Source organism: Chanos chanos, chromosome 1 (genome assembly GCF_902362185.1).
Source record: "Chanos chanos chromosome 1, fChaCha1.1, whole genome shotgun sequence".
NCBI classification, from domain to species: Eukaryota; Metazoa; Chordata; class Actinopteri; order Gonorynchiformes; family Chanidae; genus Chanos; species Chanos chanos.
This window is the reverse complement of record NC_044495.1, coordinates 24,991,857-25,005,308: the sequence shown is the minus strand read 5'-3', so window position 1 is coordinate 25,005,308 and position 13,452 is coordinate 24,991,857. Positions and strand designations below refer to the sequence as shown.

Sequence of the window (13,452 nt, the reverse complement as noted above, 5' to 3'; positions counted from 1 at the left end):
ATGTTAAGCACTTTTGAGAATCCCTTCCCACAACTTTGCTCATACAATTTTCTCATCAACAAAATTATATTTTGTTCATGAAGTGTAATGTGTACAAAAAAAAATATATATATATATCACTGTATACATATAAATATATACGCGCGCACACACACACACACACACATATATATATATATATATATATATATATATATATATGTGTGTGTTTTTTTTTTAAACTGTGTTGCATATTTATGTAAAACAAACTAAACACAGTGAGCAAACCCATGCAGGCTTCTGTTGGGTAAACACAATGCAGATCAGAAAAATACTGAGGACTAGGCTCAGTCAAGGATCATTAGCCTATTTTTCCTTAGCTGACGACTTTTTCGCTCATATTGATACAAAACACAACACTTTGACATTTATAGAGGTGCATGGCAGAGTTTTGCTATAATTCTCTCCACTATCTTTTCTGTTTGACAGAATGAGACCATAGCCACTCTCCTCAGTTGGAGATTTTGGAGATGATGTTCAGTTATGTCCAATGTCTCTCAATTTATCAAGCATAGATACTGAGGGGTATGACAAAAATGCTTTCCTTAATCTGAAGTAGAGGACTGGATCCAAAAGTGTACGTAGCACACTCAGAAGCCATCAAAACCTTTAGAAAAATCTGAAAAAACAGAATGTACACAGAAGTGGTCAAGAAACCAAATATTGCATTAGACAATATTTATGATTACCATTCTTAATATTTCAATATGTCACAATATGTCAGTAGCATATACTGTCCCAACAAAAAATGAAGACACAAGGTGAGTTAATCAGCTTGATTTGGTTTATTAACCAATACACAAATCTACAAAGGTATCAGGTGGTGTTTTTTACTCACTCACTCTATTGTCCAAGGCATTACAAAGGTCACTTGAAAAACAAAGTCAACCAAAAAAAGTTACTTGGTGACGAGTGCCATCACACCAAAGTATCGACTGCTGAATGATCAAACATGAACTCCTTAACCGTTTATTAACGTGTTTGGATATCATACACTTCCAAAGGAGGGAACTATACAGGATTCATTCACACAATGCAGATCAGAGGGCAACATACCATCGCTTCTAAAATAAATACCAATACCGACAAATGCCTGAACACAGAATATCAACAGGAACAAACCATTGTGTTTTAAATGGAAGGATCTGTATATCTACAAAACTGATCTGCCGTTAAATGAAATGATTAAAAATACATATGTGGTTTTGGAATCAGATTGTGAGTCAACATCTGCAGCGATTTGTTTTAAATACTAACCTCAAGACCTCTCCACTCCCTTTCCCTACAAAGGGTAAACTCAGCAAGTACAAAATATTCAAGCTATACTCCAGTTCATTCTTACAAGCATTTTTTCATCTAATCCAGACGCACTCATTAATGAATGAAAACAGTTCTCCAATCACTCAAAAGAAAAACAAAAAACCACAAGCAAAATCTGTCTAACCTTTAATTAATCTCTTTAATAGCAGCACAGTAAATTATGATGGAATGTTCATAAATTCAGATTAACTCCATTAGCCACAAAACCTGCGCCTTTCTGAGGAGGAAGCCTTCTTCTGAATCACATAACCTCTTCAACGGTGGGGAAAAAAGAAGTCTCTAAGCTATCATGACCATCTCAGAAAGGGACTGCTTTTGCGTGATTTCACAGCGTACGACACTGTGAAATCTCTGTCAACAAATCATTTAAAACTGCTCGCAAAGATGTCTGTAAACGCATGCAAATTAAAAGGTTTTCTTTGAATGAACTGGTACGAGTGTGAATCGAGTGTAGATACAGGCTAACTACGGAATCTTCACATTTGGCCATGCAGGCAACATTCAGGCATTATACGACAGAGAGGACAGGAGGGGGGAAAACGGGGGAGTCTGTTAAAACGAGTGGCTCAGAGTCTGTGCACAGGTGAAAGAAGACGGAGCCTCAGGCTTTCTTTTCCAGGAGGATTTTGTGAAGTTCATCCGCGTCCTCGGCTGTTTTCACACGGATGAGCATGGGCACGGGGGTGGTCGGATTCTTGTCATCCACAGGGGGGTTTGGGACACACACCACCATCACATTGTTTTTCCCTGTTCGCGAGCAAGGCATGGTGGACGGTACCATGATATTCAACAAAATGTTTCCTAAATAACAAGGAGGGAAGATTTGGGGAAAAATAAACAACATGGGCAGGCATGACAGATTGAAAATATGACTTATTTGTCATGAACATATAAGAAAATGCCTTAACTAGATGTTGTGGAATTTTAAAAAAAAATTATATATATATATAAAATATATATATATAAAAAACAAAAAACAGTACAGCAGTGACTAAAACATGTCTGCTCTGCTTCTTATAGCCACCAAGGAATGACAAGAGCAACCTTGTGCCGATTCGCTGGTAGCCAGTGAGAACGGCTGGTAGCCAGTGAAAACGGATACCAGGACTGCAATTACTGCGGATGACATTCATTTTATTCGTTTTATTTTTAATTACAGTACAATTTCAAAGAACTTCATCTAAAGAAAATATTTTATAACCAGTTCAATGTTCAGATAAAATTTTTGATGTGTTTGTAAGCCAACCCCCTAGACACAGCTAAATGTAATGAAATCAACTTACCCAGGTTGGTATCAGCACGAACCAGCAGCTGCAGTTTGCCCTCTGCTACTGTCTTTAAATGCAACGTGCCAACGCCTTTCTCCTTGAATTCATTCTCTTTCTTATAGAACAACTTGCACCTGAAACGGACATAACGTGAAATTAAGTGCTATGATTACTAGAATAATTAATTACTCAATATTTTTTGGTCTGTTCAGATTAAAAAAAATCCTTAGAGGTACATGAGAATCAAGAGAACCTTAAAGACATACTTTTTGGAGTAGAAGGCATCTTTCTCCTTAATTTCTCTCACCACAGGTACAGGAGGTTCCTCTGACTCCTCCTCTGCTGCATTCTCATCTTAGTGAGGAGGAGAAGCATGCAAAAATGATCACAATTAAACCCAACCTTCCAATGCAAACAAATATTATCACAATTAAACCCAACCTTCCAATGCAAACAAATATTATCACAATTAAACCCAACCTTCCAATGCAAACAAATATTATCACAGTTAAACCCAACCTTCCAATGCAAACAAATATTATCACAGTTAAACCCAACCTTCCAATGCAAACAAATATTATCACAGTTAAACCCAACCTTCCAATGCAAACAAATATTATCACAGTTAAACCCAACCTTCCAATGCAAACAAATATTATCACAGTTAAACCCAACCTTCCAATGCAAACAAATATTATCACAGTTAAACCCAACCTTCCAATGCAAACAAATATTATCACAGTTAAACCCAACCTTCCAATGCAAACAAATATTATCACAATTAAACCCAACCTTCCAATGCAAACAAATATTATCACAGTTAAACCCAACCTTCCAATGCAAACAAATATTATCACAGTTAAACCCAACCTTCCAATGCAAACAAATATTATCACAGTTAAACCCAACCTTCCAATGCAAACAAATATTATCACAGTTAAACCCAACCTTCCAATGCAAACAAATATTATCACAGTTAAACCCAACCTTCCAATGCAAACAAATATTATCACAGTTAAACCCAACCTTCCAATGCAAACAAATATTATCACAGTTAAACCCAACCTTCCAATGCAAACAAATATTATCACAATTAAACCCAACCTTCCAATGCAAACAAATATTATCACAGTTAAACCCAACCTTCCAATGCAAACAAATATTATCACAGTTAAACCCAACCTTCCAATGCAAACATATATTATCACAATTAAACCCAACCTTACAGCGCAAACAAATATTATCACAGTTAAACTCAACCTTGCAATGCAAACAAATATTATCACAGTTAAACCTAACCTTACAGTGCAAACGAATATTATCACAATTAAACCTAACCTTACAGTGCAAACAAATATTATCACAATTAAACCCAACCTTACAATGCAAACAAAGACAACAAAACCTCTACTTTCTCCCTGTCTGTGCCAACAATACGCTGCATGATTAATCGACTCAAATAAAAAAAAAAGGGTGAAGTGCAAGCTTGTTAATCTCCGATAATAAGGTGACAATTTCTGACTTGTCATATACATTGCTTGCTTTAGATAAATCCTTCATAAAGCCCATTACCACTGGATTATTAACATATTATTTAAATTTCTTTACTGTATGCTGTCCTCTAAAATATCAGCAAAACACACTTTGTCCATTTAGAACACTTATTTCAGATTTCCACTGAATCTGTCATGCAAAATGCACTGCATGTCTTATTTAAAATCTCCACTGAATCTGTCATGCAAAATGCACTGTATGTCTTATTTCAGATCTCCACTGAATCTATCATGCAAAATGCACTGTATGTCTTATATCAAATCTCCACTGAATCTGTCATGCAAAATGGACTGTATGTCTTGCACAGTCTAGTCTTATGGCACTGAATGTAATGTCACAAACCATACAGCATTGCAAGGCATTAAACCAATGCATCAGTCGTGACCACATAACCTGCTTACTATCGTTTATCAATATCAGAGCTTCTGAAAGATTTCTCACACTAAATCAATTTTCTGCTCTAACTGAAGGAACTTGTGCTCATTTTACAAAAACATTGTTAATGTGTCATGATCTCAGGCGCTGCTGTCTGGTACACTTTAGGTTCAGTATTATTCGGTGAAAGGGTATACTACTGTAACCCTCTGTGATTTAACACCACATCCAAACAAACCACAGGCTCCAAACTAAAACCCCACCAAAGGAGAACAATTTTGATACTTCACAATTATGTGTGGATTTGATAACATTATTAAGATAATTCAACTCTGATCGGCATGTACACAAAGCAATGTTTCAGTGCGTACCTGCAGTCTGGCTGTTACTGGCTGAATCGGTCTTGACCCCTTGGCTGAAGGAGAAGGAGGATGCAGGAGCAACTGTTTTGGGTGTCACTCCAAACAAAGACGTGGAGGACGACGAGGAGAAGCTGGGAGCGCCACCAGACCCGAGGGAGCCCAGTACTGAGCTGTCCAGCTTCTGGCCAAAGTTAAAGGTAACACCGGGAGGCGCGGTAACGGGCACGCTGCTCTTCTCAGGGGCGGCACTGTCCTTCTCTTTGCCGAAAGAGAACAAAGTGGGTGCTGCACTGGCAGCGGCTGTGGCTGTTGTGACAGTACTGCTTGAGAAAGGCAGAGCAGCGCTGGCAGCCTGGAGCCCCCCCTGTATCCCCCCTGATGCCTCGCTCTTGGAGGCTGTATCCACCTGGGTGGCTGTTGCCACGCCGCTTCCATATTTCTTCTCGATGCTGGCCAGGTGCCGCTCATAGTCACGGAAAATAGGGTTGAGATCGCACAGGGGGTTGTCGTTCACATGCTTTGTGATCCAGTCGCGCACGGAGCAGTTGAGAGCTGTGAGCTGGCGGTTGTACTCCTTACTGTTGCCGCAGCCGCTAGAGCTCTGAGCCAGGTTTGGGGAGGAGCCATTGGATTGCCTGTCCGTGATGTCAGCAGCTGGGGGCTTGGAAGAGGCAGGACCATTGAATGTAGAGGATCCTGAGGCTAGGGGGGAGGGGGAAGCAGAGCAGAGTGACTGACAGCACCCAATAGAACTGATGCTCTTCAGGCTGCTCTTTGACGCAGCAGGGGGCTGAGTTTGTCACAGACTGTACTACCCAGACAACATCCCTGCACCGTCTGAGAGGTATATGACAGGCTCTCAAAGGAAGGAAGCACTGCAGCTCTTTTATTCTGCCGCCTGTAGCTCGCTAGGCTAGGATATAGCACACTGACGCAAAAAACTAACCACTGATTCAGCTCCATTAACTTCAAATGCCAAAGCCTTCCCCTCAACAATGGAATCATTTCAAGTCCATTTCCCATCAACACTGTTGACATACTGCCATTCTTTTGGACTAGATGCTCATCTCAAAGCATACAATGTGCAACAGTATACTACAACACCTCCTGTATATGACTAAATAAACTAAATAAGTAAACTACAAAGCCTGCACACAAACCTCAAACTAATGCCCGTCTGCCAGTAAGAGCTATTTTACAATAAATTATTATGTTTTATTAAACTTATAAATCAACAAAGCAAATGTTAAAGGCTATACAAACACTGTAAACTGGACATATTTCTCACTTAAAATAGCAGAGCACTACAAGGTTTTCAGGTCATTAAGTCATGAAACCACCGAACAAACAACCTGTCCATTGAGAAATTCTGCCCTTGTATGTTCAAAGACATAACACCAGCGAATGAGCAAATGGAAAAAAAAAGGGGGGGGGGGGGGGGGTTGGGGGGGGGGGGGGCCTCAAACTTTGAGAGGGTTACCTGGGACGGGAGTTGTCTTGGTTGTGGCGGGTGTTGTGAAGCCTCCAAAAGACGGAGTGGTGCTGCCATTGGTCAGACTGGACAGAGGCTTGAAAGAAGCTCCATTCCCAAAACTGGGGAATGTGCCTGTACCTCCTGCTGAGGATGGGGTTAGCGAGAAGCCCTTAAATGCCTTAAAAGCTCCTCCACTCTCACCCTGAGGCAAAAATAGAAAACTCATCAATAATTCAGATACTCTGTGCACAGAGTGAATACCCTAACTAAGACTGTCGGGTATACTGTCATCCCTTTCTCCAAGAGGAAAACAGCAGTATCGTGAATGAGATCATGTGAGCAGCTTTACCTCTGCGCCAGCATTTCGACGCTTCGCCTTTTTAATGGCCCGATTCTTCATCACATCTTCACTCGCAACAGAAAATGTCCCTGCCTGAGGAGTAGCAAAGGCGTCACATGTTTAAATACGGTAAAAAAACCAAACAAAAAAAACTACTGTAAAAAACGGTGACGGTTAAAGCAAGCAGTGACAGTCTTAAACGGGGTGAAGGGTGCATTGGGCTCAGTGCGTTAAAGCATATTCCAGGCCCTCGTTCAACTGATGATAACGCTGGTCATCATACTGGTAGTACTGATCTGCTTCAATAACATACTGAGAAAACAAGTATGTGTGGTGAAAGCACTTAGATCATTTGTGTCTCATAATAAGACACAGCTATGCAAGAGTGCCCATGTCCAAGAACTTCATTTGCTTGCTCACTATGTTGAGTAATAACTCATTGTATGCTGATTAAAGTGACATATTTTTACTGTTGAATCAATTGAATCATAGGCGGAGAAATGTAGGAAGGTGATTATTTGAACTGCAACGTACAAATGCTTTTTCATGAACTAAGTATAACTATATAGTTTTACAAAGTTCTGTGTCCATCTGTTGAGGGTATTAGGGAGTGTGCAAATATTTCTGTTATCCAAGAGCATAGCTGTAAAAACAATGTACAGTTTGTCTGTCCCAAACAATGGAGAGAGATAAAACAAAAAACGATGAGAGAAAGCAACTGAATTTTGCCTCAGACCTCAGTGAAAATACCATGTGTCAATAAACAGCATACTCCAGACAAGTTTGTTTAACTCATCTTCACTTTGCAAGGAACCAGGATTTGTGTTCATAGTAACAAGATACCAAACAAGGCTTCATTATAAAATACAATCTAAGCATGGTTATGTGCGCTATTAATGCTAGTGTGTTATAAAAACAGCAGCCTTCCTGAGTGCTCCTAAAGTGTAATTAATAATATCCATTAAAGATTTATGAAAATAAAATGAAAACAGATATGTTTGTTTGCAATGGTTATTCAATTTATGTAACCTTTTGATGGTGTTATTTAAAACCAAATGAGCATTTATTTTACATTATTGTATTATAGCTTTAATACATGGGCATAGGCTAACTGACCCTGCTAATATGGTTTTATTGTGCTGTATGAACTCTCTGATGTAGGTTTAAGTTCAAAGTTAGGTTAAAGGTAAAAACATGAGTACAGATTCAAGTTGCACAACATCTGAGCAAAGCATCATTTGTCCTAATGATCCAAGTTGTTGTCACCAAAAGAAAACAGCAGATGGGTTTGTTGACACCTCCACTAAAATAGAGCCAAATTCAAAAACCCAACTTCAGTGAATGGTGAGCCGTGTATTTTTTAAACCAAAAACAAGGCCTATTCATAATACAGCAATGGTCTAGTGCAATACTTTCACGTTTGAACTGTTTGTGCAAGACCATCAATTATGTTGATATAGGAGCAAAGCAACAGATCTTGCATTATACCAACAGCTTTTAGGGAAAAAAATCATGGCTTGAAGTGGGCTTGTGCTGCTTGAACATTTTTTACTCAGGTTAAGCAAGTGTTCCCAAAAACAAACTGAAAGTAAAAGCAGAGTAAATGATTTATTGCCTACCTCTTCACCCTCGTCTTCCTGATCCCAGTTCCTGTCTGTCAACTCCTTATCTGCAATCCTCTTTGCCATCACAATTTTGTTTTGGCTGTAGTAAACACATAGATCAAACAACAAATCGTTTGTTGAGAGTCAAAAACCAACTTCAATAACTCATTATTTGCAGTCTTGGTACAAGAAAGATGAGGGTTTACGTAGCGGAATAATGAATCCCTCCAGCCCAACAAATCAGAGCCGAGTACATTATTTCATTAATCCTAAAGATCTAAAGATTTCTTTTCGATCTCTGTCTCTTTCAAATATGTTTCTCTATTACTGGGAAAGATACCAGCTCTTGGCTTAAATTTGGTTGAACAGTTAGGATCTGTCAGATTAATGAGCACACCTGTATAACTTGCACCCAACTTAGTGTGGTGCTGTCTCCCATTAGCATTAGCCCAAGCGGTTAACGTCGAATCCTGACTTTGACAATATTTGGTAATCCATATTCTTATTACTTATTCTGGACCTGATTTCAAATCCAATCTGGACGCTGAGTACGAACTTACTGAAGTCACATACCAATTCGTCCACTAACATAAACATTTACTTAACGTGTAACGCTAGCCAAGCAAACTATACTGCCTTCCAAGTCTACCACCCCGGTATTAGCCTTATTTTATCTACCCTTAAATTACGTCTGTCAGTCGGTGTTCTACGCTAAATAAGTAAAGGTAAAACGTAGTTAAATGATACAATAAATCGTCGCATCAACAGAAAACACATGAGCATTAGCTTGCGAACTTGGTTAATGTCACTCGCTCGCTGATGGCCAGGAGGCCAGGCAATTCCAGTTCCACATGATGCTAACTTCCTAGCTAACTTCAACGTTGGTGTTGAAAATCATTTAACTGTGGAATATACATAAAAGGAGCTGGACACAACATACCTCTCTTGTATTCTGAACTGGATTTGAAACGTTCCTTAACTAAAACTGACACAATGTTCGGTATTTCACAACTTTAGGTAACAACCGGTTCTCTTCGTCAATTTCCTCTCAACGCCGGGGTCCTCTGTCACGCCGCCATTTTACAAAACGGAATATTCGCGCGTCCGGCTACAGCAATGCGCAGGTGCAAAGGATGGTTTTTACGTCAACGTGTCAAGGGAGTTGTAGTGTAATGATGAAGTGCAATGCTTGTCATTGCAGTTTAAATGATAAAACCACTCTCTTTCTAACCAAACCGATTTAAATCACACACCATCGAATACTGCAGACTGCACACTGTATATGCCAACAAATCCTGACAGAATGGTACATGCAGTGCATCGGATGGTCCGGATTTTAAGCCAAATTTGTCGGCAGTCAAAGGAAGATGTTTTGGAATCAGTTTATCTCAGTTACACAGTTATAAAAATGTATAGTCACTATGCCTAAATGCTGCGCCTAAGTAATGGATTTCATCACTGCTCCAACAAATTTATCATCATTATCATTAAAAAAAAAAAAAAAAATTATTCATTCATTTATTTACTTATTTGGAGTTCTATAATGTAAAAACCTTATAGTGTTCCAGGGATGAAATTTCATCTTCATCAGCACCGCGGTATATCAGCCTAAGATACAAATCACTGGCATGATTATTTCCTCAGCCAATGTATCATTACTATTAATATGTAAAACAAAATAAATATCTGTATATATTTCCCATGCACAATTATTATTAGAGAAAAAAAAACCTGCTGTAAGACAACATTGTAACCATGTTAGTACAACACACTTGCAGAGTAATAAGCTCATTCCTGACAAGATGTGCTTTTAGAATCTTCACATTTGAGTTAACAACTTTTCCTTGTGGTAGGCAAAACCACAGCTTGATCTCAATACTGCTCTACACAGATCCAGAAAGGCTTTGGGGACTGTATAAAAAATGCTGCAGCATTAGATGGCAGATGGCTGGGCTCCAAGCTCTCAGGATCCTACAGAGCTGTGCCAAGACAGGAACAGGTGCTGGAGAAAGTAGGAAGTGAGCTGTGAGCTCTAATGGCAGCAGGAGAACCCTGACCAGCTGGCCAGGAGAGAAAAGGAGGCTTGGCGCAATCAGACAGGGAGAACTGAATGCAAGCTCCACGAATGAGACAAAAGGTCATGCATAGGCTTTTATGCACCATAAAGGATCATACACAAACTCTTGTTTGCACTGAATACATAAGCATATTCATGAAAAACAAAATTATCTAAGAGGCTCTGCTCTGAGAGAGAGGTAGAAAAATGCTATATAGTGCATTTCAAGCTAAAACTATCACACATTTTATATATTCCATATTTCTCCACTCTCTTCCCAGCAGTGAGGGATTCTCAAAATCTGTGGCAATAATTTACTCAGTCCAGTTATTGTTCACCCTTGGAAGAGAGCTTTGAAGTCACAAAGAGTGTGTGAAAGTCTCATGAGCACACATACTTCTGACTGCTCACATAGCCAGTCACAATGGCAGCAGAACCACACTCTAACCAATGGTCTTGACAGGGAAGACAAAATCAATTGATCTAGGATTTTTACAGAGCAGAACACCAAATGGGAGCCAGCATTACAAAGCCAAGCCATCCCCCTAGAGGTCTGTTGTGCTATTGATCACTATTAATGAGTGAATGTTTAACATCATGGATTACGGTGATTGAGGTAGCTCTTATTCCACTGGGGGATTACTGCTTTAAACTGTTACAGAAATATATATCCATTTTTACATATTTGTGAAAAAGATAAACTTCTGAATGTAAATGAATCCCAGCCTTCTATGTGTTCTTTGTCAGCCTTTGACACTCACCCTTAAAAAAAGATGAGTAACATCTTTATCCTTGCTAGTCGCTTAATTAAATCAGGCAGCCCTGATTATAATTTCACTGCATGCATTTATAATTGCTGAACTGCTCGCATGACATATTTAAATGTCAATCAGGCACCACAGATCAGTGAAACCGTAATTATGCACAATTAGTTAACTGCCATACACAGTAATTACCAGAGTGAATGGACAAATTAAGAGGAAATTTAACTGGTTGCCCTTAATGGAGCAAAATGTATTTTATCTTTGCTCACAATCTTTGACATACTGTTGGAATAATTTCATGCAACATGAAAACAAATACTAATATTCCTATTCTCTACAGACAGTCCTAATGTGTCATTTGAGAAAAGATACAATTCAGATAAATAAAGTTGGGGTTACGGCAATACATGTGAAATATTTGTACATACTTCATATATCGGGTGTACCTTAATGAAAAGAACTGGAGACTACCACTCAGCAGTAGGACAAGTACTTTTTGTATCTTAAATTCTATTTTCCCTTGCTTTTTTGTTATTGCCTTCTAGTGGCTATGACTGGTACTAACCCCCCAAAATATTTACAAATATACCCCTATTTTGAAGTGGGAAGGTGTTTATTAGAGTTTTAATACTTGTTGCAGGCTGCACAAAAGGTTTAAACCACTGCAATAGTCATTCATTATTACCTTGTTTTTGGGGGGATTTTTTTTTAAATGATCATTTTCCCACTTTGCTCTTTGACTAAAACCTCATAAGCCTGAAAACCATGCTAGTTTCCTCTATTCTCTAATGTAGGTAAAAATTAAGCATACAACTACTCAGTTTTATCAAAAGCATCAGGCCATATGTTGGGTTTTTGTGCTGAAGTCTCAAGGACATATGTGCCTTGTTGCTGGACTGGTTACTCTGACTGTGTTCTGTAAGATCACTAAGTGATACACGGGCTGTTAGTTTTGACAGATGCGGTCCTTCTGAGTTTGTTCCGTTATGCATTTCTATGAATAAACTCTGTCTTTAGTTTGACTTGTTTCTTCTGTGCTCATCACAGACATAACACCATTCAACAAAATATTTTCTGTCAGTCTTTCAGTTTCTTTTCAAACCACAGCATTGTAAATATCAAACAGAATAACTAGGCTGAAAAAAGAATCACTGATTACACAAAAGAGTATAGCAAAAAATTAAACTACAGTTAGTGCTATAACCCCTATAACTGGGTCGTAAATGGTTAAAACCTGTAACCCTGTTACAGGAAAACTGTTTTTTCTGTTACATACCATTTTGGACCACCACTTTGCTTTCTTCTAAAAGTGCTCTCTTACCAAAGACACTTCAAATTGGGGTGGACAGTCAACACAAGGCTCATTGCACATCTGCCTAACAGTAATTCATCTCTACTCTGCTGTCCCAAGCAATTAAATTGTACTGCATATCTGGTGAATGTGCACCACACACAAAAATGCTGAATCCAAATGTAACTATATTTGGTGGGCCTTCTAATATTTTACGATATTTTTTTCAATTGCAAACCGCCAGCCATTGGTTGGAAATCCCTTTACCCAGAATAACAAAATGAAACTACTTTTTGGGTTAAAATTTTTCAGAAGTTTACATAAATGTCTAGCTCCAGGCCTCCAGGACACCACAAAATATCAAAATACTTCAAAGAAGCATATTGTACCCTGCAAAAAACTCATCACTCTTTTTTCTGACAAAATATACATTTATTATGAATGAGACATATTGAAAACCCTCACATATGCACTTTGATCTTCCTCATAAAAATGAAATGAAATCTATCTACTTTATCCTACTTAACCCTGTTCATGAATGCTGTCCTTTTGAAGAAGCCACTTGATCAGCTTCAGCTGAACTAAAGCACAGCTCCCAATGCTCCAGAACAAACCAAGTGAGACCACTATTCTGTTGTATTGTATTGGTTTATTATGGCATTTTGTTTAATTTCGTACACTACTATTACATATACACATTTGAGCATAAGTTCCTTATCCCTGCTCTACACAGAACTGTACATCATAAAGCTTTTCTGATAAAGGATGTCTTTTTCAATAAACAAGACATTTAAATAAACAGTTTGCTTACAGTAATGACTAGATGTAATGCTGATAGTAGCAGCCTAAAGTACAGGGCTCTAGAGCACAATAAGGAGTCATGCATCTAAAAACAAAATTTTTATATATCCATTTAATCAATGTCAATGTTCAGCACTGATGCCTTGCTGTCTCTGAAAAGACTGTAATATCTTTTCATTAGTGTAGAGTGAGCCTTGCTTGACT

General features: G+C 38.6%; 1 protein-coding gene across 1 annotated transcript; it reads right to left on the bottom strand.

Annotated features, from left to right (window-relative positions):
• Positions 1 to 870: 870 nt before the first annotated feature.
• Positions 871 to 9,389, bottom strand: nup50 (nucleoporin 50). Its single transcript, XM_030773770.1, has 8 exons — positions 9,277 to 9,389; positions 8,352 to 8,436; positions 6,742 to 6,825; positions 6,399 to 6,594; positions 4,928 to 5,614; positions 2,894 to 2,981; positions 2,643 to 2,761; positions 871 to 2,160 (listed from the first exon to the last, which is right to left on the bottom strand). Exons 2-8 carry the CDS (start codon positions 8,418 to 8,420, stop codon positions 1,961 to 1,963), a joined length of 1,443 nt encoding a protein of 480 aa, XP_030629630.1. The 5' UTR covers positions 8,421 to 8,436; positions 9,277 to 9,389; the 3' UTR covers positions 871 to 1,960.
• Between the last annotated feature and the right edge of the window lie 4,063 nt (positions 9,390 to 13,452).